The sequence below is a fragment of the Ursus maritimus genome, unplaced genomic scaffold (genome assembly GCF_017311325.1).
Source record: "Ursus maritimus isolate PB19 unplaced genomic scaffold, ASM1731132v1 scaffold_17, whole genome shotgun sequence".
NCBI lineage: Eukaryota > Metazoa > Chordata > Mammalia > Carnivora > Ursidae > Ursus > Ursus maritimus.
In genome coordinates this window covers 56,505,101-56,532,375 of record NW_024424119.1, presented here as the reverse complement: position 1 = coordinate 56,532,375, position 27,275 = coordinate 56,505,101, and the positions used below count along the sequence as shown (strand labels likewise).

Genomic DNA, 27,275 nt, shown 5'->3' with positions numbered 1-27,275 from the left:
CGGAACTCCCCCCTTGAGGGCTGCTCTGGGCTGTCGGGCAGGCATCTTTATCATGAGCGAGGCAGGAACAGGCCCCCTTGGGCTCAGCGGGTCGGTGTCCCCCATTCGTGTTCTGTGTCACAGCATGGTCTTTCTGCTTCCCAAACCAGGATGCTTGGAGCCCCAGCCAACGGGACGCTGTGCTCTAACGGACACTAGACCTCAACATCCTTGTGTCTGCCCCTGGTGCGCCCAAGGGGAGCCTGCGGGGACACCACCCCGTCCGCACCCAGGTCACCGCATTCTAGCCCACTCTGCCCAGTCCCCAGCAGTTGGCCAGGTCTCCTAACGCCCTCACCAAATGCCCAGAGTGGAAACCGGCGCCTGTCCACCAGGACGTGTGGTTAGCCACAAGGGATGTAAACAGGCCTTGGCTTCAGTGAGCTCCAGAAGTGTCACCTTGCCCCATGGCTCATCAGGCCTGTGGTCTTGTGGTAGTAGAGATCAGGAAGAGTAGAAACGAAGCCCAAGCACCGGCAGCAGAGAGCGGAACTGGCCCATCAAGGTAAAGACACAAATAATGGTTAGCCAGCACGTAGGAGCACGTGGTATGTTCCAGACACTGTACCAAGCTCTGAGGCGTTTTCTGATGGGAGCCGCACAACTGTCCCATGAAGGTGTCGACAACTAAGACTTACGGGCACCTACTGTGCTTTGGAACCTGTTTTCAGTGTTCATGTTGGGCACAAAATAGAACAAAGAAAACGGTGCCCCCTTTCATGGGCGTGCGGCTGGCGGTGCAGGTGGGGGGCCAGCGCTGCAATCCTCCCCTCTGGCCAAAAAGGAGGCCACAGCCCCAGAAACGTGCTGTGGATCGAGAAGCAGGAAACATGTGCTGTCTAAAGGAAAACAGACCTTCCGGAAGTCCGTCATGTTCAAGACATCTGGGTCCACATCATCGCCCTCCTTGGACTGAGGAGAGGGTGTCGTCATCAGAAGCCAGACTTCGGCCCGCCAAACGCTGACCTCGCTCCCCAAGTTCCCAGTCGGGGAGAAGATCTGGGCGCTCGGGGAGGTCACAGCCCCGGCCCCGCCCCGAACAGCACCAGGCAGGGCAGGGGGTGTTCACTGCACACAAAATGCAAAATTCTCCTCTGTGTTCCCAGGGGGACCTCTAATTTATCTCATTTCATGTCCTGGAGGCTCTGAGCTATTTCGCAAGAGAGGAGGGGATGAGGCAGCGTACTTGTGACCGTGGATCCTGAAGTTTCGAATTTACTTGGCAGGCTTCTGGTGCCTTTTCCTTTCTCCCTTTTTAGGCACAGATTTATGCTTCCCTGCCCATAACGCGAGTCAGTATTTACAGTGGAAATGCTGGCGGAGTCGAGCCCGAGTCTGGGCCGCGGGACCACGGGCCGTTTGTTTTATTTCTCCTTGCGGCGCCGTCGGGCTGCCATTCATCACCCACCTTTCATCCTCTGACGGGAGGAGCGCAGGATTTTCTTGCCATTGTTTTGACACTCACGGGTTTATGGATGTCACGGCATCCTCCGAGGAGCGCGGTTTTACTGATCATCAGCTCTGCGGAGGCCCGGGGCTGCGTGTCCCTCTCACACGGAGGCGGTTAGGATTGCCGGGCGTCGAAGGAAAACTTACCGCGTGCGTCCTGGCGAGGCAGGGCTCCGAGGGAGCCGCCGCGGACACCCGCAGGGATCCCTCATCCAGGGGGTTCTGGCCCCTCGCTGGAGGCCGAGGTTGGCCGATTGGCGTGATGCGGGGCTTGCGGATGGTGTGCAGGGCCCAGCCGTGTGCCCGTGGAGCAGCCGCACCCAGGTGGCCTGCGGGTGGCAGGTGCAGGTGACCATCCCTCTCACTGGAGTCGGGAGGATAAACGGGACGGGATGCGGCCCCGAGTCTGACGTTGAGTAGCCCCAACTTTGGCTCCAGCAGAGAGTACTGGGAGGCCCGGCAATGCTGGAAACAGGGCTGGATGTGGAGCCACCAGCACGTCACCTGGGCCGGGTGGAGCTCCCCTTCCGAGGGGGAGCGGAGAACCACCTCCCGAGAGCGGGGAAACGCCGGCCGGGGGGCAGAGCCGAAGGTGGCAGAGCCTTGTGCCCTCATTCCTAAGCTCTTCACTCCTTGGTTCCTCAGTGAGCTCCCACTCAGAGCAGCGTGGTGTGTGCCAGAGGCGGGAACACACGCTGGGCACCCCCACTTCTCCAGCAGCCGCGTCCGTGAGACGGCATGCTAGCACTTCGTGTGCGTGGTCGCATCTAACCCCAGACACCAGCGGGGCGGGTGCTCCCAGCTCTGCCTGCGTCGCAGACAGGAAGTAGTTGCACAGCTGGGAGGTGGGGGTCCCAGGGTGCCCATCTGGCTCAATACCGTCAGTCAGTAGGATTTGAAAGACACGTGGAAAGTCACGCGAATAGTTTTTAGCTGTGATCTGTAGCATAGTCACTACCCCCAACTTGAATTAACAGACTGCCTCTACCATGAACGATACGTCAGGGTATTGGTCAGAACACAGGAGCAAGCGTGTATTTCCTTGGTGTGCATTTTCTTTACTGACACTTGGTGGCATTCACTAGTATCGAGACTGGTGAATTCTCATTCTCTGCAGACATGATAGATGTTCTCACATTTTCCTTTGCAACAATTGGTTAGGTTTTCCTGCAGCAGCAGAAGGGGGTCTAGTCTCTGGAAGCGGAAGATTGTGGACCGAGATGAGAGGAGTTTAGCAGGACGTGAACAGTGGTCCCGGCCTCCCTGCGTGTTGGGAGTAGATGCCTGGGGGAAGTGAGCTGAGGGAGAAGGACGCATTGACTGGGAGAGAGGGAGTAAAGGTGGGAAGGTACTTTCTTGAGGAAGCGAACCGATACGTGGGAGACAGGACAGAGGGGCCAGCACCCCATGGGGACAGGGGGGTGGGGGAGCCGGAGTTACAGCGGCTCCTTGTGGAGGTGCAGCCTTGTGTCGTGCAGGGCGCTGCCCACCTTGTGGGACCTGGCCTCACAGCTTCATAAAGTCACCCCTCTGTGGATTCAGCCTTTCTAAGTCTCGTGGAAATACGGCTGCCCTAGCACCTGGATTGCTGGTAGGGGAGGGAAGGAGCAGGTGTGTGTGAAACGCCTCCTTGGGGCCAGGTACTCAACTATCACACTTGTTATCGATGACCTCGTGCGTCGTTTCAGTGACGTTCTCGTGGGTGGTCATATTGCCCCCACTGTACAGACGAGGGCACTGAGACTTGGGCCGGCTCGTTGAGATGACAAAGCTGTGGGGTTGGAGCCAAGATTCAGACCCAGCCACAGCTCCATCCATGACCAGTGCCTTCCCTGCCCGGGGTCCAGATGGGCAGCGTGGGGGTCCCAGGACAAGAGGAGAGCTCCAGCTTGCAGGGAGGCAGGAACAAGGGCTGGCCACCTTGGTGTGCGGCTGTGCCTGGCTCAGTGGACTGGCACGGAGAGGGAGGAATGAGGTCCGAGGAGCCTGGGGTCTGTGGACGTGGGGGGAGGGGGACCCTGCAGCCTGTGAGATTGAGGGCAGGGGCTCTGCCAGCATTGGTACCCGAACTCGGATACAGCACTCGACCTGTGCGCTGTACTCGGGAATTCCCCAGAGAGGAGTGGCTTTAATTGTTCATCAGACTGAGGTTCCTTGTTGGCCCGTCCCCCAGTGGCTGCCCCTACTGCCCCATGGGGGTCCCCCCTTCTTTTCCTGATTTTAGGGAGCTGGTAGAACCGTGTAGAAGCAGGCTGCATGGCTGGAAGTAAATTACATGGTAATGTTCGAAGATTGTCAGAGGCAGGCCAGTCACTCGTCCTGTTGATGCCTGTTTTTCATGCATGATTGTTAATGTGCTAGTCACTCTTAAATTGTCTTTGTTGGACCATAGATCTCAACAGTTCCCCTACTCGGGATCACCTGGTCTATCCCTCTTGATTCACAGAGGATTTTCAATGCCTTGTACGAGTGAAGGGGCCAGCTGGGAGAGGAGATGAGTAAGAAGGCTTAGGGCTGCAGGTGACAGCTCGCCCCCCAGGTGCAGACACTCCGACCTGTCCGGTATGGAAGCACAGTGTGCTGTGCACGTGGTGGATAAACACTCCCACGAATTAATGAATCAATGGGGCAGTGAAGAAGTGAATGGATCTTACCCCGCTGTAACAACATGATGACTGTTTACCCACGTGCTGGACCCCCACCTGTGGCCCGTGTGGCTCCTGCCCGTGTCCAGAGGCGCAAACTGCCCTGGGGGAGGGCCCCCTGGCCAGGCGATGGCAAATGGCCCCGAGCACTCTGGAGCAGGTCTACTGTAGCTGAGGCCACTCACCAGACTCCCCTCATTCTAATCCAAACGTGTTTTCCCCAAGTCCTCTGTAATTGGAAAGCTTTCCTCAGTTCCTATCTGGAATGCCACTTATTCCTCTCTCCAAGAGATCACCTTTCTACATGAACCCCTTATGTTAAGTTCCACAAACTTGGGCCACCTGGCTGGCTTGGTCAGTGAAGTGTGCAACTCTTGATCTCAGGGTCATGGGTTCAAGCCCCACTTTGGGTGTAAAGAGAACTTAACAATTAAATCTTTAAAAAAGGGATGCCTGGGAGGCTGTCAGTTGAGCGTTTGACTCTCGATTTCGGCTCAGGTCATGATCTCCAGGTCGTGAGATCGAGCCCTGCGTTGGGCTCCCAGCTCAGGGTGGAGTTGGCTTGAGATTCTCTCTCTCTCCCTCTGCCCCTCCCTGCACTCGAGCTCTTGTGCGCACTCTCTCCTTCTCTCTCAAATAAATAAATAAATAATTATTTTTAAAAATCTTCAAAAAAGTTGTACAAACTTAAAAGGATTCCTTCTTGCAAGTAGGTAGAGAAAAAGAACCTAGCTCATCTTTCTCAAAATTATAAGGATAAAACTAGCCACCTCTTTGTTGCCAGACATTATACTTGTTTTGTGGGTGTTTGCTTGGGGTCCTTATTTAATTACCCCAACAGCTATGGGCTAGACTGATATTATTGCCCCACTTTGCAGATAAGGAGAACAAGGCCAGTGGAGGGGAGCTGAGGTGACTGGTGGGAAGTCACCCGACGGGTGGAGCACAGGCTGATTCCAACCCCCTGCTTTTCCCCAGCAGATAATGTGACACCCTAAAGGGCAAGTCTTGTTTCTGAAGAGGTGGGTCCACACGGCAGACACGCTGTGAAATGTTGGAGAGGAATGACTCCGTTATCTGGATGTTGTTGGATTGTCCGTGTCGTTCAGTTCCAACCAGAGCCACTGTGTGTGAGCCTGAGAACAAGCTGTTAGCCCAGAAAGTGTGTTATCGCTGTCGTGGGCTATCTGGTGTCACCCCGCCTTGGAGATGGGAAGGGACTGGTCCATTTGGGGACAGAATCGGGTGGTCTTCAAACTGGGGTTTCCTCTGCAGAGCAGCTCCGGGGGCACCAGAGGCATTGAATGGGAATTTGACTTTAAATATATATATATATATATATATATTTATTTTAGCTATTTGGAAACATGCACATCTGTGCTGTACCACATTTAACACCCTGGTGCTCGCTAGGCTTTTGACCCGCAGACCTAGGAGTACCGATTGTCCTGGATCTGTACGTTTTTATGGAATGCCACGCTTGTGTCACGGATGAGCCAGAGTGGGGCTCAGCCCTGTCGGTCATTGACAGGAGTCCCTCGTGCATGTTCAGCCTTTTCCGAGCAGGCGCACGGCTGCTAGGCTGTGCCCAGAAGGCGGGGCAGAGCCCGGGGCTGCCTTGTCGCTGCGGAGCCTGTGCATAGGAGCGAGTTAAGGGATGACCCGTCGTGCTGCATTCGTGGACTTGAGTGTGGTCAGGAACACCGGCACGTGTTGCATTTTGTTTGAAGTTAAACTTTGAAATAAAAATTCTTGTGGGTCATCCTTCGGGTGAGTTGGACACGGAAGGCACCCTGAGATGATCTGGCAGGCTGAGTGTCCGTGGTTTTGTATAAACTGAGGGAACTGCAACTGGGGCAATCTGAGGTCAACTTTTGCGTGCTTATCAAAACAGCCTCCTTGTTCTCACGGACTGCCTTTACAACGCGTTGGTTTGCCAAACTCGACCTTTTCAGATGCATTTCTGGCTGGTAACATGTCTCTTTTTTCCTTCTTGTCTGTGTTGGGAAATCACGGGGGAATACTTCATTAGAAAGAAGAGGGATAGCTGGTGGGTCCATGGTGCGTCTTGGGATGCTTCCCTGGGTTCGGACTTGAGCTGAGGGAATCCGATTCGTCAGGTCCAAATCTTCAGCCTCAGATCGCCCCCTCAGGACTGCGAGGAATCAGCATTCGGCTCCTAGGAACGTCTGCTGTGGAGGCTCCCACGTCTGCAGTTAGAGCTGGGAGCCAGAAAAGGGGCCTCCCGGGGGAAGCACCCCACTCTGGTCTTCAGAGGAGAGGGGAGGAGACCAGGGGCAATGCATCAGAAAGCAGAGGACCCAGAGGACAAGAGTTTTACGGCGTGAAGTTACTAATTACGCTTTAATAACAGTCAGGAGGGCAGAAGAGGCCAGTGCTCACACAGAGCGGGACAGCCCGCTCCGCGTCGGGCCGCGCTCTGCTGGGCCTCGCCAAGTTCCCTAGGCTGGCTGGCTGCGTTCTTTCCCTTTTTTTTCATCTGTGACATCTGCTCGGTGCTTGTCCCTCCTGTGATACCGTACCCCTCGCAGCTGTGCAGACCTCCAGCTCTGCGCGGGTGCAGGGAGTGCCCTGAGCATACGGCCTTTTTGATGTGTGATAAAACAGAACCGAGCCACGGGGGTATGGCGAGCGAAGGCATCAGAATATCAATTAACCTGCTCCGAACAAAGCTGCGGCTCCAGAGTGGAATAGACATTTCACTGAAGTGTCAGGAAGATGGATAATGTATTCTAATTAGGGATTGACTGATACCTCTGCATCTAGCCACTCCTGGTAGTCAGACCCAGAACCGAACGGGGGTGCCACCATGGCACTGGCTGCGTGCTACTTACTGATTTATGACTTCTGGCTTTGCCAGAATTTGCAGCCATTCACTTGCTTTCAACCAAAACTGCAGTCTTCCCTCGAAAGTGCAGTCCATCTTGCACCTGGATCGCTGCACACAACCTGTATAAATGCCAGAACTCTGGGAAGGAAGGTTCTTCCCGAGCGCTAAGCCTGGTGCTTCCATCTTAAGGATGTCCCGGGACCTACGCTCCCTGCTGCAGAGGCCTCGGTCACTAGCCTTCCTTCCCAGGAGGACTGACTTGGGCCCGTGTGGGGTTGAGGGATCTGCGTGGCTGCCTGTCCCACCAAGCGTGGGCTGCGCGAACAGGGCGTGAGTGCTGCCCTAAGGGGTCCCTCAAGGGAACTTAGTACCTGGGTGATCAGACCATCCCCTGGAGTCTGAAAGAGCAATCCTGGAGAGCCAGCGGCTTGGGATTCACTTCAGAGCCCCCCACCTTCTTTTAAAAATTTCACGTCCGCACCAGAATGATGCACGAGTGAGGCCAGGCTAATTAGGGAGATGTTCCTCATTTTGCTGCACTTTTCCTGTGTAATTGGAAGGCCTGCTTTCTCCAGCGAGAAGTCGGTGAGAGCTGTTCCCCTGAATAGTTCTAAAAGCTTTGGACCACATACTGATATCAGCTGCAATTTATGGGCGAGATGATAATGATTGCTCCTTAATGCAATATTAAAAGCGGAGGTCTGTCTCGGTGCTGAGTGGAGACGGAGTTCCAACCTTCTTTCAGCTTCAAAAAGGAACTCGAAACAATCCCCAGCCCTGGTACCAGAAGCAATCAGTGGGCTCCCAGCCCCTCCCTCCAAATAAAGAAAAAACAAGCGGGTCTGAATGTAGCTGAAGTTCAGAAAGTTGTGGTTTGGCTTCCGGAGCCGCGAGCGGGGACCTCTCAGATGTGGTGCCTCCCGGCTCCTGCGGTGGTGTGCACATCTGTGGGTGTTTGCTCGTCTTAAGAGCGGCAGCCCAGCTCAGGCTGGCTATAACAAGGACTTGAGGGAGCAAAAGGCTGTTAAAAAAATTTTTTTTGCACTTTTGCTTCATTAGTTCTAGAAACCAGAGTTCCGTAGGCTGCACGTTTTCCTGCATAATTTAAGAAATTAATGAAAGCATGCCTGCTTTTTCCAACACTCTTTACTCTATAAATTTGTTTAGCTTTTCTTTTTTTTTTTTAACTGACAGTAGAGGCCATTGGAACCTAAATATTTTAATATTGAAGAAATGCAGGCCCTTTACTGGTTAGCTCCTTTTTAGGAACACATGGTGTTCTGTAAATCAGGTGTTATATAAATGACCTTGAATCTGAGTTCACCCCTATGACCTTAAAACAACTAAGTTCTCCTGATGATTCGAGGGAGGGGTCTATGGCTGGGGGGGTCCCCTACTGGGGGCCAATGTCAGAGTCCGCAGCTTCCCGGGTAGTCACCTGACCGCCTCACTGCAGAGGGGAGACCTGAAACTGTTGGCTGCTTTATTTCGCTCTTGCAAAGCTCTCTTTACCTAATGTATCTGGACATCAAATCTGAACGGTTAAAAAGTGTGTGTGTGTGACGCTAGACTCCTGACACTTGAAAGGACTTTAGAAATTGTTTAATGTGAACCTTGCTGAGAGACATACAAAAATCGACTTAAACAAACGGGAAGGTAAGGCACTGAGTTGTGAAAATGTCAATTCTTCATACATTCGTACATGTAATGTCATTCCAAAATTCTAGTAGAATTTCTGTTTTTGAACTTGCAAAATATTTTTGCTGCTTGCTTGGAAGATCACATTTTTGAGAACAAGAAAAAAGAAGGAGGAACATATCCTATTAGATGTAACAAACATTATACAACAACATTTTAAATGGTGTGAGGGGGCTCCCGGCTGGCTCAGTCAGCGGAGCGTGCAGCTCTTCATCTCGGCGTCGTGAGTTTGAGCTGCCGATTGGGCGTAGAGCTTACTTAAAAAAAAAATTTTTTTTTTAAATGGCATGAGGATGATTCTAGAGTCTACAGGCAGGAAGATGCCAGAGCCCACATGGTGTCAGCATTCAGACAGTGACAGGAATGACACTCGGGGGGAAAAGAGAGGTGTTTCCTAGACGAGATCGGGACAGTTGGTGGGTCACCAGGTGACAAATCAGTTCACAGCCTTGTGTCATGTTCAAAATAAAATGTGGCTCCATTAAATGTTTACACATAAAGAGTAAAATCATAAGACAACACGATTTAAATGCAAGTGAGTATCTAGTGCCTTTGTAATGGGACAGGCGTTTTTTGTACATCACACAGTGCCAGACCCAAAGAGGAAACGGCACGGATTGATGTGGCCCAAAACTTCTGTGTTAAAAACACCCCTACACAAAATTAGAATGTCAGAGACAAACTGCAGAAAATGCTGGCAACGTTGTTTGCCTCAAAGGGTCTGTGGTAGCGTTTGCCAAAATGGGTTAATTCTTTTTATGTAAAGAACTCTTATAAGTAAACAAAAGGACAAAACCCCAAGAGGAATCTTGATAGATGGTACGCATTGACATTTTGGATACGAAAAAAATTCAAATAACCAATAAACACGTGGAAAAAATGTGGAGCCTCACTATTGATCAGAGAAATGTAAACTAGAGCAGCAGTGGTGTCCTCTGCCGTGCTGGGTAGATTTTCCCCCCAGATGACGCCTGACCTTGACAAAGGTACAGGGAAGCAAGTGATCTGAGGCTGGCTCCATAAACCGGCCAGGGCAGTTCTAGAGAGCGACATGGCAGAATGCATCAAGAGTCACAAAAGAAGGTACCAACTTTTAGGAATCTGTTTTCAGGGGGGACACCTGGGTGGCTCAGTTGAGTAAGCGTCTGACTCTTGATTTCAGCTCAGGTCATGATCTCAGGGTTGTGAGACTGAGCCCCGGGTCGGGCTCCACGCTCAGTGGGGAGTCTGCCTGGGATTCTCTCTCTCCCTCTGCCCCTCTCTCCTTCTAAAAAATTTAATTTAATTTAATTTAATTTAATTTTTAAAAATAGAAATCTATTTCCAGGATATTCTGTGTGCATCAAGATGTACTTACAGCAGTTTTTAAAATAATGGTGGAAAACTAAATGAACAACAATGTGGGATTGGTTAACGTTTGTCAGGTTAGTTCATGCGGTGCTCGGCAGCGGTGGAAGCTTCCAGGAGGGGAGCATTTTGTCACATGGGAGAATGTTCCGGAAATGTTTTTGCTGTATGAAGAGTACAGACTACAAAGTAGTATGCACGGCGTGATTTGTTCCCCCCCAGGAGAAAGATACCCATATGTGAAGGCTGGAAGGAGCTACAGCAAAGTGTCAGCTGTGGCTAGGCTGGGCCAGTGGTGTTACCAGTGACTGGGCAGTCATTTCAGCTTTCCAGTGTCTTCCACATAGTGTACAGTGATCATGTGTTTCCTTCACAATTGGACTTAAATGGTTAATAAAAATAAATATTCTAGACCAGTTTCCTCACTGTACCCAGAAGGGGCTGAAGCCTGAGGGATTTCAGCCCTGGAACAAATTGGCTACAGAACAGAAATTTGAACTCAGATCTCTCTCTCTCTCTCTCTCTCTTTTTTTTTTTTTAAAGGACTTTATTTATTTGAGAGAGAGAGTGAGTGAGCATGAGCAGGGGGAGGGGCAGAGGGAGAAGCAGGCTCCCTGCTGAGCAAGGAGCCCGATGCGGGCCTCCATCCTAGGACTCCGGGATCATGACCAGAGCCGAAGGCAGACGCTCAACCGACTGAGCACGCAGGCGCCCTGAGGTTTGTTCTTAAGAAAAGTGGGGTTTCATGTTGACTCAAGTGGTTCCTCCTCCCAGGATCCCCTATCCAAGAAACTGTTTAGGAAATACTCCACAGCATGGAAAGAGCCGTACGCACAAAGCTGTTCATCACAGCGCTATTCCGATCACGAGAATTATTAGCAGTTGAAATGTTCCATCATGGGGAGTGGCTAAGCAACCATGGCGGGCTCACTGGGTGGGACGTTATGTAGACGCTGAAACTTGCGGTAGTGCAGAGGCGTGACGGTATGAGAAAGTGTTTTGGTAGCTGTTAATGTGTAATGGAAAAAATCAGGACATCGAACATGTATGTTGTGATTATAGTCATAAATGTAAGATTCAGAAGGGAATGTAATAATGGAGAGTGCTTAATAATGGAGCGTTAAGCTGGGTGATGTGGCTATTAGAAACATTTACTTCTTTTGTTTTAAAAGTTCTAGTTTTTCTTTTTTTTTTTTTTTTAAGATTTTATTTATTTATTTGACAGAGAGAGAGACAGCCAGCGAGAGAGGGAATACAAGCAGGGGGAGTGGGAGAGGAAGAAGCAGGCTCCTAGCAGAGGAGCCTGATGTGGGGCTCGATCCCAGAACGCCGGGATCACGCCCTGAGCCGAAGGCAGACGCTTAACAACTGAGCCACCCAGGCGCCCCAAAAGTTCTAGTTTTTCTATAAAGCTATGTTATTCCTTTTATAATTCCAAAAAAAATCTAAAAAGTAAAGATAGATGAGCACCTTTCCAAATTCTGTGCCTAGGGCTGGATTCTGGATGGCATCCCTGAAACTCGGGAGCAGGCCCTGATGATCCAGACCCTCGGGATCACCCCCAGACACGTCAGTGAGTAGCCTGTGAAGGGCCCTCCGGACGGGCTGCAGTCCCCACACCCCATGAGCGAGCACCCTGCTCTGTATCCCCGGCTTCTAGCACCCACCCTCAGCCCTGTGCCGACCCAGACCCAGGAGGAAAGAGGAGGGCAACATAGTTGAATTTTTCATAAAGCTGAAGGCATTCGGAGATTGCTTTTAGAAAAATGGGGTTTTGTTTTGACCCTGGTGGTTCCTTGATCCAGGAATCCCACATCTGAGAAACTCTCTTTAGGAAATAGTCCAAAATATGGCAAGAGCATGACACGCAAAGACGTTCCTCGGAGTGTTATTACAGTGAAAATTGTTAGGTGGGATGCTCGAGTGTGGGCTGCCCGCTGTCCTGACACTGTGTCTTCGTGGTTTGGTGCTGAGAAGACCACTCTAAGGGGTTCTCGGGGGTGGGAAATGGTGGTTGTGTTAGTGTCATTCCACAGCAAGAGAGACGTAAGACGAGTGATTGGCCCACGAGATCAGATGTCTGGGACCTGCTGCCCCACATGCCTGGTTGTGCTGTCTTCCTTCTCTGTCCAGTTGTGCTGAGTGCTCCAGACACCGTCCTGATTGAGAGAAACTTGGGGAAGAGAATCGACCCTCAAACAGGAGGTATGCCATTTCACCCCCATCCCACTCCATGGAGTTTCAGAGCTCATTGGAGTAACAGGCCCGCCCACCATTTACTGAACCCTTCTGCACTTGGGGTGTGTGCAGAGGGCCCCGTGGGGCCACAGAGGCCAGCACAGGCTCAGAGGCTGCAGGCTGGGCTTGGAGCAGGAAGTCACTTGGGAGATGATAAACTCCAGCAGAGGAGGAGTTGGGGGCCTCAGGGGCTGAAGGAGGAGCGCTGGCAATGTTGAGCTGGGTCTCAGCTCGCGAAGACCAGGTAATTCAGCAGGGGCCCGGCGCCCTTGACCTCTGGCCTTAGGCTTTGGCCGCAGACAGCCCTGGTTTATGGACCCCGGCCCCGCCCCTTTCCCTCTGTGTGATGTGGGAGACGTGCCCAACATCTCCAAGACTCGGTTTCCTTACCTGTGCCTGGGGTGAGAAGTACCTTGTGGTCTGATTGCTGTGAAGACAAGTGTGTTCCGGATGGCCCATTAGAGTGAGCCCTCAAAACCACAGCCGTCCTTCCTGTTGTGCTGAGAATCCTCATCCTTTTGTTCTTTTTTAAAAAGATTTATTTATTCATTTTGGAGAGAGAGAGAGCACGAGCGGGAGAGGCAGAGGGAGAGAGAACCCCAGACCCTGGGATCATGACCCTAGCCGAAGCCAAGCGTCAGACACTCAGCCGACAGTGTCACGCGGGCGCCCCTCATCCTTTTGTTGCTGTTAATAGAGACGTAGGAGCAGCTCCAGAGCCAGAGCTCATCCGGCACGGCTTAGGGTGGGTGAGGACGCCTACGACTCGCACAGGCTTCGGGCCGCAGACGGCACGCCTCTGGCCAGATGCAGCGGTGGCCTGGCGGCCCCTGGGCGGCTCACTGACCACGTGCCTCTCCCCCTTGCAGAGATCTACCACACCACCTTTGACTGGCCCTCCGAATCTGACGTTCAGAACCGCCTGCTAGTGCCGGGGGGCGTCTCGGAGCTGGAGACGGCGCGGGGACTGCTGGAGTATCACAGGAACATTGTCAGGATCCTCCCCGCCTACCCCCAAATCCTGAAAGTCATCAATGCTGACCAGCCGTGTGTGGACGTCTTCTACCAGGGTAAACACAAACGGCAGGGGGTTCCCCGTGCACCTCGACCCTCCTCATCCCAGTGTCAACCCGCAGCACATCTCAGGGTCTTGAGTCCATTTAGAGCAGCCCCACTCCAGCCACTGCACTGTCGTTGGAGCAATAGCAAAGGTTCTGGAAAGTGGCTGGAGCAGGTGCCTGTGCACGCGTGTGTGTGCGTGTGTGTGTGTGTGTGTGTGTGTGTGTGTAGGTAAAGGTTGAGCCCTGAGACTTTGGAGCCAGGGGCCCTGTGTTCAAATCTCATCCCACCACACATCAGCTGTGTGGTCTCCAGCAACTCTCTTACCCTCTTGGCCTCAGTTTTGTCATCCCTAAAATGGGAACAAAAATCGTGTTTTCCTCAAACCTTGGGTGAGGATTACATGGGATTCTGCAAATCATGTTTCCACCGCCGTGAGCCCAGCAGCTGTACAGAGAAGAGCTCAGTAAGGTCAGACATCATTGCTATTGGGACTCAACGTCCTGTCCAAAAAGGCCAGGGAGAGTTAGAGTGAGTCTATCCCGGAGCGGCTGAATTATAATTGTCTCCACAGCCAGTGATCCCCTTCTATGCAATGCCAGGTAAATAACACAATAGAAATGCCGGTGCAGATGTCTAAGACACTAGACAGTTGGCAATGGCCCTTTTTGGTATATTCTCTCACATCACTTTAGGAGAAGTTTTGTTTTGGTGGGGAGGGTCTTCTGAACTCCCTGGCCTGGCTATCCCCTTCGCCCCCATCTGCTGGTGGACTTCCCCTTACCAAGAGCCCAGGGATGGCCCAGCCTCACTTCCCGAGGGGGCCAGTCACCCGGCGGGGGGATGTCTAGAAAATATCTTTACTTTAAACAAGCCAGGCTGTGGATGCCGTACCGTTTTCCAGTGGTTTTGCATCTCGGAAGGGTCTTTAGTAGCAGACGCTGGGCTCTGAAGATAAACAACCACAACATTTATCTTATGGCATGATTCTGAATTTACACATTAATTACTTCCAAATTACTTAATTAAATTTAAAAGTTCATATGATCGTTCATAAAGAATTCATGCCTGGAATTGTAAATAAAAATGTGAGCGTCTGCATATTAATTATTATTAATTAATAATGCAGACAGATAAATTGAAAATCGGAATGCAAAATTCTCTCTGTTGTTTTTTTTAATCTCTCTGCAGTGCATCCAGCAACCACATATTTTTAAAAAGAATAATTAGATGTTGAGACTGTCTGGGGGATCATTACTTCTAATTAACTTAGTTATTTACTGTAAATTAAGCACCATTTGTAAGCAGGCTGCTTTGCCCGTAGAGCCTGTGCATTTCCGATGTGCTGCATCATGGCAGTTCTGAGGATGGAGGGGCTTGAACGGCTTTCCCCAGCTTATTCTCAGGGGCAGAAAATGTTACCCAGGCAGCGGGTTTGGGAGACTCCCCCAGCCCTGCCAGCTCTGTGCAAAATGGGGCAAGAAGAGTCCATCTCTCGGGGGAATGTTGCCCCAGTGGAGTGAGATAATGCCCACAGAGTATTCAGCTGAGCAGGTAACACAAGCTGGTGTGTGTGACGTTATGATGATGACGGTCAGTAGCACAACCTTTAAGATAGTCGATTAACTTACCTGTGCCTTGAGTTCTGAAGACGAGGGGGATTGTGGTATCTATAATGATCCTCCCAATTTAAAAATCCTACAAAGATTTGGGAGGTCAAAATCCAGACAGAGACCATCCCAGGGCTTCTCGTTTGCCCCCCTCTCCCACCCTGGGGACATTTGTGGTTGTCACAACTCGGAAGCGTGCTCCTGGCACCTGGTGGATGTGCCCCAGATGTCCCGGGTGTGAGGCTGGCAAACCCTGCAGCTCCTGTCCCTTGTTTCAGGGGAGCCGGGTCCCTGAAGGTGGCTTGGTGGCTCAGCCCCTTGCCAGGGCGGAACCCGTCCGAGGACAGCACAGCCATCAGAGGCCGGTGCATGGCTGACTTTGCGCAGGATGGTCTGGGTCCCTGGCAGGAGGCGAGGATGGTTGATGTGAGCGGCTGGGAAGCTGGCACCGGCCCTCGGCCTCAGCAGGTGCCAAGCAACTGCCTTGTAACGACCTCCTCAGCTGCTCACCCAGCCCCTCCTCCGTGCTCAGGGGAGGGTGACCTGTTGGATGTTCCGTAGCTTTTGGCATCCAGCGCCCCCCATGGCGCAGTGGCCTCTGTGTTGGGGATTCTGGTCCCTGTGCCCCTTCTTTGTTCTTCAAATGCTGGGGCATACCACAGGCCAGGTACGCGGCTGCCTCGGCCCACTCCTGGGACCTATCTGATCACTGCCTTTTGGAGACTCGCAACAAAGTTGGTGTCACTGGAGCGCAGCTGAAATTATTCTCTACCAATTCTCGAGTCTTTTCGAAGTCCCCATGCGCGAGGCCCCCGCAAGGCCTGATGCATTTATCAAAGTCTGCATCTGATCCTGGGAGACCAGCCTGGTCCCAGGCTTCAGGCTAGAGGTGCAGCCTGGATTTAGTTTGGAAACATCCCAACCTAAGAGTGTGCGTCCTGGGAGCAGCCCCCCGACAGCACACCCAGCCCCCCTTCAATCAGGAGGGAGGTGCAGAGTGGACAGGGCTCGGAGGGTGGCTTCTCTGGGTCCACTGCTCCCTCGCCTTCATGCCCAGGCCTGAAGCGGAAATCCTTCCCCTTCCCCACAGCCTCAGCCCGTGGCCACTAGCCGCCCCGCAGAGGATTTCCACACAGCTGCAAGCAAGAGAAATCAGTGCCCTTGAAAGAGCCTGAGCATGGGCGCTGTAAGTTGGTTTCCCTTTCTTAAGGACCTGAGTTTACTATCCTCACATCTTCTCTTTCCAGCTCTGACCTATGTCCAAACCAACCATCGATCTAATGCCCCGTTCACCCCACGGGTGCTGCTCTGCGGGCCCCTGGGCAGTGGGAAAAGTCTGCAGGCGGCCCTCCTGGCCCAGAAATACGGCCTCGTCAACGGTGAGTGTCCCAGCCGCGCCCTGTTTCCGGAGCCTTCCCCGGCCCCCCTGCCCTCCTAGGCATTCCCGCCTCATGGGGGTGGCGAGGAGATCAGCCTCGCTTCTTGTTCTTGCTCTCTGCTGGCAGACAACGTGCAGGTAGTCCATGTTTGCACAGGTCAGCTTGGTTCCTCACAAAGAACGTGGCCCTAAAAACATGAACCACGAAAGGTGTGTCTGCAGCACAAAGAGCCAGTGCATTTTCCAGTCGTCAGCTGTTCTAGCCTTGGCACCAGTGGTTGCTCTGTGCTGTGCACGGGGGACGCCCCTGCAGCCCCCGCGGCCTCCCTGGAAGCCACAGCTCTTATATAATCTGGAGCTGCTGTTGATTTCTTTTCTCCGGTCCCATTTGGCTCCCCCCAGCCCAGGTCAGCGTGCTTGCAGGCAAATGATTTCTGAACCAGAGGAGGACTCCTGGCTCGTACAGTTTCAATAAATATTTTACCGGGAGGAGAGAACATATTGAAATCAGTTCTCCAGGCCTGTCCCGAGGTGGTCCCAGGCGGGCGGGGACGCCAGGCGGCCTTCCGGAGGCTAGGAGTGGGGAACCGAGGAAGAAGAGGAGCAGACACACCGGGCGGCTGCAGGGAGCGCCAGAGCCACCCTGGCCACCAACACCACTGCCAGGAAATGTGCCGCAAGCCCAAGTCACCTCTAGTTATGAGAAAAAGGAGTCCTGTGCCCCAACTGTAAAAATATATGCCTGCAAATTCTGCGGGTACACCGTACAAATACATGTGAATACAAACACACATGAATATATGTAGGTCCCACCCCGGAGGGATCAAGTTTTCAAAAAAGATACTTTTCAAGTGGGTCTCCTCCAATATAAAATCCCGAAGCCATGGACAGACTAGCCAGCCAGGAATCAGGAACAAAAATTGTACCCATAATGTGAAGCTAGGGAACTGATTAGTAATGAAAAACAGTAATAGTCCTGTTAGTAGTATTAGTAGTAAAAATACTAAATAGTAATACTCTGGTTCGATTACTATGGAAAAACACTCTGGACACCTCAGGATGAAAAAGGATTTTGCCTGCACGGATTTTTTTTTTAAATGTAAACTGAATGATTCAGGTAACGCCTTCCTTGGGTTTTACCTCTTCCATATTATAAGGCCGAATTTGCAGCTGTGGTCGTGGCTCCTTTGGTAAGAGTGAGCACCCATCTGCTTGCTGCTGCATGTGTTTATGGAGGGGACTGTGGCCCCAAGGGCGAGGAGACTGGCCGTGGGAATTGAGCTAACTCAGAAAGCTCACATTTCTCGAAGGTGTTCTTGGTAAGTACAAGACATCGCGAGAATTCAGTAAACCCACCTGAGGGAGCTCCGGTTGGCAGAGGCGCTTTCCACGGAGGTTTCTCTGCAGAGGCCTGTGTGCGCCCAGAGCTCCGGCAGCTGCCTGCTCCCCCGTGGCCACCCCCTGGCTCCGCTCCCATCTCCCCATTTATGGATCTTTCAGGGACAGGAAAACAGCTCCGAACAAGCAAGCAACCCAACGTTCACGCCAACAAGGTTGATCGGAAGACTTGTGTTTACGATTGGTGAGAATATACAAAGGCACTTTTTGAAAGACAGAGTCACCATTGGTGTGAACCCCGCAAATCCTGGGGCCCAGTGACTTCCCTGTGTGAATTTGATTCTACGAAACACTCGGACCCTGAACAAGAGATGCGAGGGTGCCTCACGAAGTCAGGACAACCCAAACTCTTTTAATAAGAGGGATGGTTAGGGAAGCTGTGGGAAACCCATATACTAGAGCACGAATTATGTCATTATTAATTAAAATGAAGAGGCAGCTATTAAAAAGAAATCCATAGAGTGACTCGATGTATGTGATCTATTGCTTAATGAGGGAGGGGGTGGAGAGCCAGTCATTCAACAGTGTTCAGGGGATGATCTCATTTTTGTTTAAAAAGTGTGTTGGTGTGTGCTCAGAAGCCATGGTTACCTCTGTGCAGGGCATGTTATACAGCTCTGGCTTTTTATTGCAATGAGCATGAATTTTCTTTCTTTTTTTTTTTTTTAAAGATTTTATTTATTTATTCGACAGAGATAGAGACAGTCAGCGAGAGAGGGAACACAAGCAGGGGGAGTGGGAGAGGAAGAAACAGGCTCATAGCGGAGGAGCCTGATGTGGGGCTCGATCCCAGAACGCCGGGATCATGCCCTGAGCCGAAGGCAGAGGCTTAACTGCTGTGCCACCCAGGCACCCCTGAGCCTGAATTTTCTAACCCGAGACAACCATGAAGAATTTTGTTAAACTATCATAGTTATAGGGGCAGCTGGCTGGCTCAGTCAGTACAGCGCGTGACTCTTGATCTTGGAGTTGTGAGTTTGAGCCCCACGTTGGGTGTAGAGGTTACTTAAAACTATTTTTTAAATTAAAATTAAATTTATATATATATATCGTAATCGTCCTCATTGAGTGCCTGCTCTACGCTGTGCAGGGAAGGTGTAGAAAGAACCAGAAGAATGTAGGATCCAGGTGCACGGCCAGGCTCGGGGGCGGGGGGAAGTGAACAAGATGAGATGAGATTATCCCAGTGTAGGTCCAGGTCTGACTGTGTCCAGAGCCTTGGTGCTGGGAAGCATTAGAGAGGAGACTGTTACAGTGTTTTCTTCATAGGACATTGTGGAGCAAGGTGGTTGTAGGCAGGAGTTTTAAACCATTCTTTCCTAATATAGGCCCTGAACACTCCATATTTTCTTCAAAACACTTCTTTAGCTGCATCTCACAAAATTTTAATCTGTTGTCTTTTATCATTCCGTTCAAAATATTTTCTTATCTGCCTCGTGGTTTCTTCTTCTTACATTTATTTATTTATTATTATTTATTATGAGAGAGAGAGAACATGAGAGGGAGGGGCAGAGGGAAAGAGACTCTCAAGCAGACTCCACGCTGAGCACAGAGCCCGATGTGGGGCTCGGTCCCGTGACCGTGACATCACGACCTGAGCTGAAACCAAGAGTCAGACGCTAATCGTGGCTTCTTTTTTGACTTAACGTATTATGTACAAGTGTATTGCTTAATTTCCAAATATTTGGGAATCTTCCAGATTTGGGGGCGGAGTACTGATTTCCAATTCTATTGTGCTCAGAGAACATACCTTATATGATTTCAGTCCTTTGAAATTTATTGACACTTTTCTATGGCTCAGCATGTGGTCTCTATCGGCGGATTCCATGTGCACTTGAAAAGAATACGTACTCCGGCCTTGGTGGATATAGGGCTCCAGCAGTGTCAGGGTGAGATGTTTGATGGTGTGTTCAGTTTTTCCCTGTCCTTTATGATTTCTCACTGCTATTATTTCAGTTACCAGCTCTGATTGTGGCGAGTCTGCCGCTCTGCCAGTCTCTGCCACATGTCATTTGAAGCCATGTTCCTGGGAGCATGTACACTGAGGACTGCTGTGTCTTCTTGATGAAATGACCCCTTTCTCCTTAGGAAATGCTCCTCTGTCTCTCCAGTAGCACTGTTTCTTGAAGGTACTCTGATAGTCACAGAGCCCCTCCGGCTCCCTTAGGATTAGTGTCTGGATGGTATGTATTCTGCCCTTTTTCTTTTAAATCATCTGTGCCTTGTATTCTAAATACGTGTCTTGTATACAACCTATAATTGGGTCTTGCTTTCTTAAAAATCCGGTCTGACACCTTCTGCCTTTTAATTGAAGGGTTCAGTGCGTCTCCACTTTAAGTAGTTTTTAGTATGGTTTCAAGCCTCCATCCTGGCTTTTTGCCTTCGGTTACCTCTTCTCTGTTCCTCCTTTCCTGCCAACTGTTGGAGTAACCAGATGTTGTTCAGGAATGCATTTTATCTCCTCCGTTGCCTTTGCAGCTGTATCCCTCTGTCTTCTTCTGTTAGTGGTTGCTCTAGGGGTCACATAGCCTCATTTATTTCTCTCGGCGGGCCTTGAGTTTATACAGTAACAGGAGAACCCACAGTGGACGTCTTTCCATTTACCTTGCTCCTCTCCCGTGTGCTATCTTTGGTCATACATTTTATTTCTATCATGTTATAAACTCTACAATATATCGCAATTATTTTTGCTTTAGTCATTTGGTTTTTTAAGGGAGGAAATGAAGTTGGAAAGGCTCTGTTAGGTACCCACACATGTCGACACTTGTTTGTTTAGATCTCCGTTTCCATCTGATATCGTTCTCCTTCTGCCTAAAGAACTTCCTTTAACATTTCTTGTAGTGCAGGTCTGCTGGCGACAAATTCGGCTTTCATCTGCTGAAAATGTCTTTATTCCGCCTTCATTCTTGAAGGACGCGTCTGCTGCACATAGAAATCTATGTTGACAGGTGTTTTCCTCTTAGCGCTTTAAACATGTCATCCCATTGTCTTACGGCTCGCGTTGCTTCTGATGAGAACTCAGGGATTATTTTTATCCTTGTTCCCCTACATGCAAAGCATCTCCCCCACCCAGCTGCGTTCAGTATTTTCTCTTTTTCTTTAGTTTTCAGAAATTTCACTATGAAGTATCAAGGTGAGTTTTACTTTGTGTTTACTCTGCTCGGGTCTCAGAGATTCTCGGATCTGTGGATTGATATTTTTCATCACATTTTGAAATAGTTTTCTTCCATTTTTGAAACTCTCTTGCCATTATTTACTCAAATATTTTTTCTGTCTCTCTGTCCCCCCTCTGTCTCCCTCCCTCTCCCTCACTCCTTCCCTTTCTCTCCCTCACTCCCTCCCTCCTCCCTCCCTCATTCCCCCACTTCCCTCTCTCCTTCTCTCCCTCCCTCTCTCTCCCTCTCTCCTTCCCTCTATCTCCCTCTCCTTTCTGGAACTCCGATTACACGTATGTGAGGCTGACTGATACTGTCCACCAGGTACCTAAGGGCCTATTCTTTCTTTCTAGGCCTCCCTTTTCCTTCTCTTTGCTTCAGTTTGGATACTTCCTATGGCCTGTTTTCCCGTCTTCAGATTCACAGATGGCAGCCTATCCAATGATGTTTTCCATTTAAGATATTATATTTCCCAGTTCTAGAATTTGCATCTGGTTCTTCTATATAGTTTCCATTTCTCTGCTGGGATTCCCCAGCTGTTTACTCATTTTAACGATCTTTTCCTTTACAGTTTTAAACACATGTAGAACAGCTGCTGCCTGGTTCTCGTGTGCTTGTTCTGACATCCATGTCATCTCTTGATCTGATTCTGTAGCCTGTTTTCTCTCTTTGTAGGGGTCACACTTTCCCGACTGATGGATTGATTTTTGCATCTCGAGTAGTTGTGTAGGCTACACTAGACATCGTGGTTCTCACATTGCTGGGAGCCTGGATTGTGTGGCTCTTCATATTGTGCTGAGTTGAGTTCTAACAGGTGGTCAGTTTGCTGTAGGGTCAGCTTGATCCCGTGGAGGCTGATTTCTAGTGTTTGTTCGGGTGAGTCCAGAGCGTGCATCTTCTCGGGCTCGTGTGCCCCACGCCCGGAGTCTCAGCTGACGGGGCACCCGGCACCGCCTCTCACTCTGGCTCTCTGAGTGCCAACATCTCCCTGCACTCTGTGCCTCCCCCTCAGCTCACAGCCTCCCGGGAGCTTTCCTCGGCCGGGGGGCGGTCTCACCTGCCACGTGTGCAGCTTTGCATTGACTGAAGACCCCAGGGAGTCCCCGTGAGGATTTCTGAAGCCACTTCCCTGCACAGCTCCCTTCTCTCCATCACCCCGTTCCCCAAATCCCAGCTCTCAATCCAGTCTTTGCTTCCCGCTGCACTGAGTTTGGCTCCCCTTGTCCTGTGCTGTGCTGTGGTTTGAAAAGTGCTTGTAGGTAGGAATCCAGGGGGAAGGTGGGACTCTTCTCTTTAGGTGTCTCCCTTCTCTCAAGGTCACGGCCCCATGCTGTTGGCGGTCCAAGGCCTGAAAAGAGTTGTTTCACATATTTTGGTCAGTTTTGTAGCTTTTTATGACAGAAGTTACGTATGACATCTGGCGAGACCTGAAAGCTAAGTGTGGGTTTGATGTCACACAGACGTGGGTTGGCCACCCAGTGGTTCTGTGACCTGGGACAGGTTGCTCTAGCTCTTTGCATACTGAGCATAGCGCTTGGCGTGTGGAGAGGTCTCAGTCACCATCGGCCTTCATCATCCCCCATGTTCCCCTAGTGAGGGACGCTGCCGGCCGCTTTCGATATGATCGCTGCTGTCCTTCACACAGTGAGTGAAGCACATCGTCCCTGAGGGGTAGGTCTTTGGTGATGGTCATTGTCTTAAACACTCACCGTTTTCACTTAATTTTAGGAGTGTTTGGTTTCTTTAATATATGAAGAAAACCCCTTGGTCTTAAAGTTAAGAAGAGCAAGACTGGGCAGTCAGTCCCTCATGGATATGTAGCCAAACCTTCCAGCCTGGGCTCTTAGTGGCTCATCGCCAAGGACTCACAGTGTAGGCTGGGTTTGTTCAGCCGCGCTGGCTCCCGGTGCCTGTGTGGTGGCCATGGCTGGGATCTGGAGATGCCATGGGGCTCACGATAGAAAGACTCCTATCTGCACAGGCCATACACCCGAAGAGGGTGAGTGGCTACTGGCCAGGCAGCTCCTGCGAGCTGCCTTAGTTATGAGTGTGTCCATCTCTCCTGTAACATAGCCAGCATCCCATGGAAACGCCTGGCCTGCAGGAAGGGCTGTGGGGACAGCAAGCTCCCCCAGTCTCCCTGGCGCAACAATGGTGTAGACACGAGTACACAGGCGGCTCTCCCCCCGCCCCCCCTCACTCCTCAGCCCCAGCCAGAGATGCGATCGGGATTCCAGGCTGAGCGAGGCCCCGCGGGAGCTCTTCTGCGGGCACGTCTCGTCGGTGTCCTCCCCGCACCGTCCATTTTTAATCCGTTCCTTGCCAAATGCATTCCTTTTCATTCTGTACCTTCCCCCTCAGCTGCTCCTTTATTCCCCAGGTCCTTTTTGATATTTGCTTTTACTTGGACACACACTCACACTCAGAAAAACCCTTTTATATTTTTTTCAGTGACCTTTTCTTCCCCCAGCAGGCAGCACTAGGGCTTCTTTTTTCTTGTTCTTCCTTCTGTTTAAAATTTAATGGGTGTCTTTCTGTTCCTCTCTCCCCCAGTCCACTGTGGGCAACTGTTGAAAGAGGCCGTAGCAGACAAGTCAAAATTCAGCGAGCTCATCCAGCCCTATTTTCGGAAGGAGATGGCAGGTAGGCCACACATTGCTCAGCAGCCACGGCCATATGGGCTCCGGGGGGCAGATCGCTCCGTGTGAGGCTCGCCGGGCACCGGGGGGCTTGGCCGGGGACGGTAGCTGGGAAATGGAGATTGGGCTTTCCCGGTAGCAGAGGCTCTGCGTTTGTTCCCTGTCAGGGCCCCTTGGCTTCCAGCCCCGTCCCGAGCCGGGGAAATGCAGACATGCTGTGTTATTCCTGGAGGCTGAGGTATTTCTGTTTCTCAAGAATGTATGCTTTTCATAACTGAGAACACTTAAAATTGAGAGCCACAAGGCCACACAGCTGCCCACATCCTTGATTATTGGGCATAGAAAAGTACTGTGGGCAAATACTCTGATTTAATCAGAAGTCAATAGCCAGAAGGTTCAGACAGCTTTGCAGATACCAGGGTTGAGTGGCCGCTGGTTGAGTGGACTTGGAGGAGGGAGGCTGGGCCACATCCTCCTTCCAGGCCCCTCTGTGATCTACCGTCTGAAAGCGTTCTCTGTCAACCCCCAAGAAGGGCGCCTTTGAGGTCATTCTAGGTCAATTTCCTGAGGCCACAAATGAGTCAGGGAGAAGGGGCCGGGCTGCTGAGGCCGTACGGCTGGTTCACATCTGAGCCCCTCTGGACCCGGCGTTCCCTCCCCGGGCAGTGCACTGCACACACCCACATCTTCCCCTCCTATCTAAAGTGCTGTCGTTCCTCTGTGCAGTCACCAAGTCTGATGTGAACACATCCTTTTGGAGAAAACCCCGAACAAAAGCTGCCCCCCGTGGAGAGGATGCGTGCCTTGATGAAGACACCCCCAGCAGAGCCCTTGTTGGTTGTCTTCTCCTACCATCTTCTGGGTAGAGCACTTTGGGGGGCGCGCCCAAGAGCAGCCAGCTTGTCCGAACCCAATAGCTTGACGGCCCCCTGGGACCATGTCCCGGCTTGGCTCTCCCAAGCCCCCTGTAAGATGCTCCATTCCCCCAGCGTGACGTTCAGGCGAGGCGCGGTCAGCTCCTTTGGACACAGTGATCTGCATTGAGGCAGGTGGACAAGCGAGTCTGTTCATCCCTCCATCGTGGGGGTGTAACTAGAAGGCGGCGGAAGCCGGAAGCTCCAGGCAGGACTGCAAGCCAGTGCACGCTTCGGTGCTGCCCTGTCTGGTTCAGATCCCAGAGCTGCCGCCCCACCCCGCCCCGTGAGCCCTGCAGCCCCTGTCAGAGCCTGAGGCCTCTCCGCGGTGAGATGGGATAGGAGACCCTAGGTCACAGGGTTCCCACGGGGCGGGACGTGGTGTGCATACCTGGGGACCAGCAAGCGTGCTGTCGGAGAGTCCTGGTGCCCGAGCGCGCCCGAGCAGTCTCCCTCCCTCGATGCCACTCCCCCCACTCACGAGCGTGGGTGCCACTGGTTCTTGGCACCCTAACGAACGTTTGTTGAATGAGTGGGTGAATGTAGTAAGTTCACAGATCTATATCATTTTAAATTTTGCTGCAAAATAGTCCCCTGCACAGACTGGAGGACAATTTATCTCCCCACTAACAAGCACATAGTGGTTCGGAGAGAAAGACCGTGACCGGACAGAGGAGGCCACGCTCACGGCCGGCGGATCTCGGCAAGGGCACGCAGGAGCTCTGACACTTCTTGCAGCTTTTCTGTCCTTTTGACTTTTTTTTTCAAAATGAAGAGTGACCATAAGTAAGCATTTAGGTGTTTCCCAATTTGCGCTCCCTTAGAAACACCGTAATGAGTCCCCTCGTACCTGCACCGGCTCGCGAACACCCCTGACGCGGTAGGTCGGGTCGGTGGAGCGCAGGTCGGGGGAGAGCCGGCCCTGCATGGTGCGCTGGATGCTGTCCTCCGTGTCCCCGCCATCTCCATTTTCTGTCGCTGCCCAACAAGCTCAGTGGTTGAAAACAGCCCCCGTTTGTTACCTGACAGTTCTGGAGGTCGGAAGTCCTGGCCCCTGGGTGTGGGTTCCAGGTGTGGCTGTGCGCCCTCTGGAGGCTCTTGGGAGCGGCTGCTTCGTCATCCCCTCCAGCTCCCAGAGACCCTTCCTCCATCTCCACAGCCAGCACTGGAGCACCTTCAGATCCCTGGCTCCCCGACCACTGAAAATAAACCCCAGGGTCTTTCCAGTGGTGGGCAAGAGGCAGAACTGGTTTCCGCTTTACGTTCTTTGGTGACTACAAAGGAGACTGGGGGCACCGGTCCCGTAAAGCTGGGCTCTGCTCTCCATTGTCTGCTCTGCGCCCTGCCACTTACTTGGCCTTGCCGCTCTGTGCTTCTGCACTTCCCACAAAATTAAAGACACAACAGCAACCACTACCGTATCTTCCTAACAGAAGCAATAAATTCTGTCGTTTCACTAATCCCGATCTCTGATCTCTCAGGGATAACAAAGAGTGCATTTACATTCATAGCCACTAACGGGGTCTCATTATGGGCCGCGCAGAAGCTGCTGAGACAGCCACGGCGAGGGGCTCGCACAGGAGGAGTGCCCAAGCCACCCAGGTCTGGCAGGGGCCTCTTTGCCAGCAGCTGAAACAGAAAGAAAATGTAAATGATTTTGACCGGACTTGGTTTTGAAGGGAAGGTCAGACTGAACACTGAGGCTCTGCTTAGCCCACCACAGCCTTGCTTATCTGTGAGTCACTGCAGTTGGCAGCCCCGCCGAGGCCCCCTGAGGCTGAGTCCAGCATCATCCATCTGGGCCCCGGGTGCAGGTCACCTCCCTGCACCCCGAGTTCTGAGCCCAGTGGGAGGCGGACCCAGCGTTCTCTGGGGGCATCGGGTGGAAGTGCGGCAGGGCTGTGAGGGCACACTTGGCCTTCCTGACGTGGCTTCCCAGTCTAGGCCTGGGGACGAGCTAGTGGAGACATCTCCTGGTAAATGGCCACTCCCTAATGGTGGGGACAGGGAGACCGGCCTCAGACCTTCCCCAGAAGAACCCTGACTGAGTGGAAGCTGGCGTGGGGAGGGCAGCCAACCCTGCTGGGGGTGAGGGCCAGCCAGCTGGAGGATGGGAGCTGGAGGGATGGGGCCAGTGTAGCCAATGACTCTCCTCTAGGGGGAAGAGTGAGGCAAAGGGCAGGGGAGCCAGCATGCTGCCCTGGGCTCAGAAGGTGTCCCCTCCACACTGAGAGCAACAAGCCCCCCCCAACACTTGCAGCTCGTTGGCAGAATTCCAGCAGAGCAAGGTAGTGATGGTCCTCCATTGTTCTTGGGGGCCTGTTGAGGACTGTTGGACGTCTGTCTTCACAAGCCTAGATGTGTTTCACATATCTCTGCCCTGGGTGTCAGCAGCATTCCTGGGAACAGGGAGAGTGCCTGGCCACTATGCTGCATGTGTTTTCACATGCAATATCCAGAAGATTCAGGGAGCTCGGCTGAAGGGGCGGAGATTCTTGTAAGGGCTCAGAGGCCCCTTCACCCTGGGGCAGGGCTGGCAGATGTCACCACCCCTGCATGCCGGGCAGTACCCTTCTGGGTACCAGACCTCCCGCGCTGGGGACTCTGCCCTGTGCTCCTGGCTGCCGGCCTGCTTGCCAGCCCTCCTGCCCGGCTCTCACCGGCACCCCTGCCGTCACAGGCTCTTGCCCTCTCTCTGTGCTCACCTTGGAGCTTGCAGCCCCCAGAGACGGGCAGCTTTGCGATGGTGGTGCATCTCGGCCACGCTCACGGTCACCGTCACCACCATCGTCAGCACAGCAGAGTAGATCCAGATATGTCATCTTTCCCCCCACGGAGCCACTTCCTCTTAGTCC

The 27,275-nt window shown here is 52.0% G+C and overlaps 1 protein-coding gene across 2 annotated transcripts in view; it reads left to right on the top strand.

Moving 5' to 3' along the window:
* AK8 (adenylate kinase 8) overlaps nucleotides 1-27,275 on the top strand; it is a 118,317-nt gene that overhangs the window by 28,492 nt on the left and 62,550 nt on the right. The window contains exons 6-10 of one of the 2 annotated variants that reach the window (XM_040632111.1): nucleotides 11,521-11,602; nucleotides 12,163-12,234; nucleotides 13,137-13,337; nucleotides 16,184-16,315; nucleotides 23,421-23,510. In XM_040632111.1, coding sequence (XP_040488045.1) covers nucleotides 11,521-11,602; nucleotides 12,163-12,234; nucleotides 13,137-13,337; nucleotides 16,184-16,315; nucleotides 23,421-23,510 — 577 coding nt within the window. The remainder of the gene's footprint in view (nucleotides 1-11,520; nucleotides 11,603-12,162; nucleotides 12,235-13,136; nucleotides 13,338-16,183; nucleotides 16,316-23,420; nucleotides 23,511-27,275) is intronic. The other variant, XM_040632112.1, reaches the window with a different exon arrangement.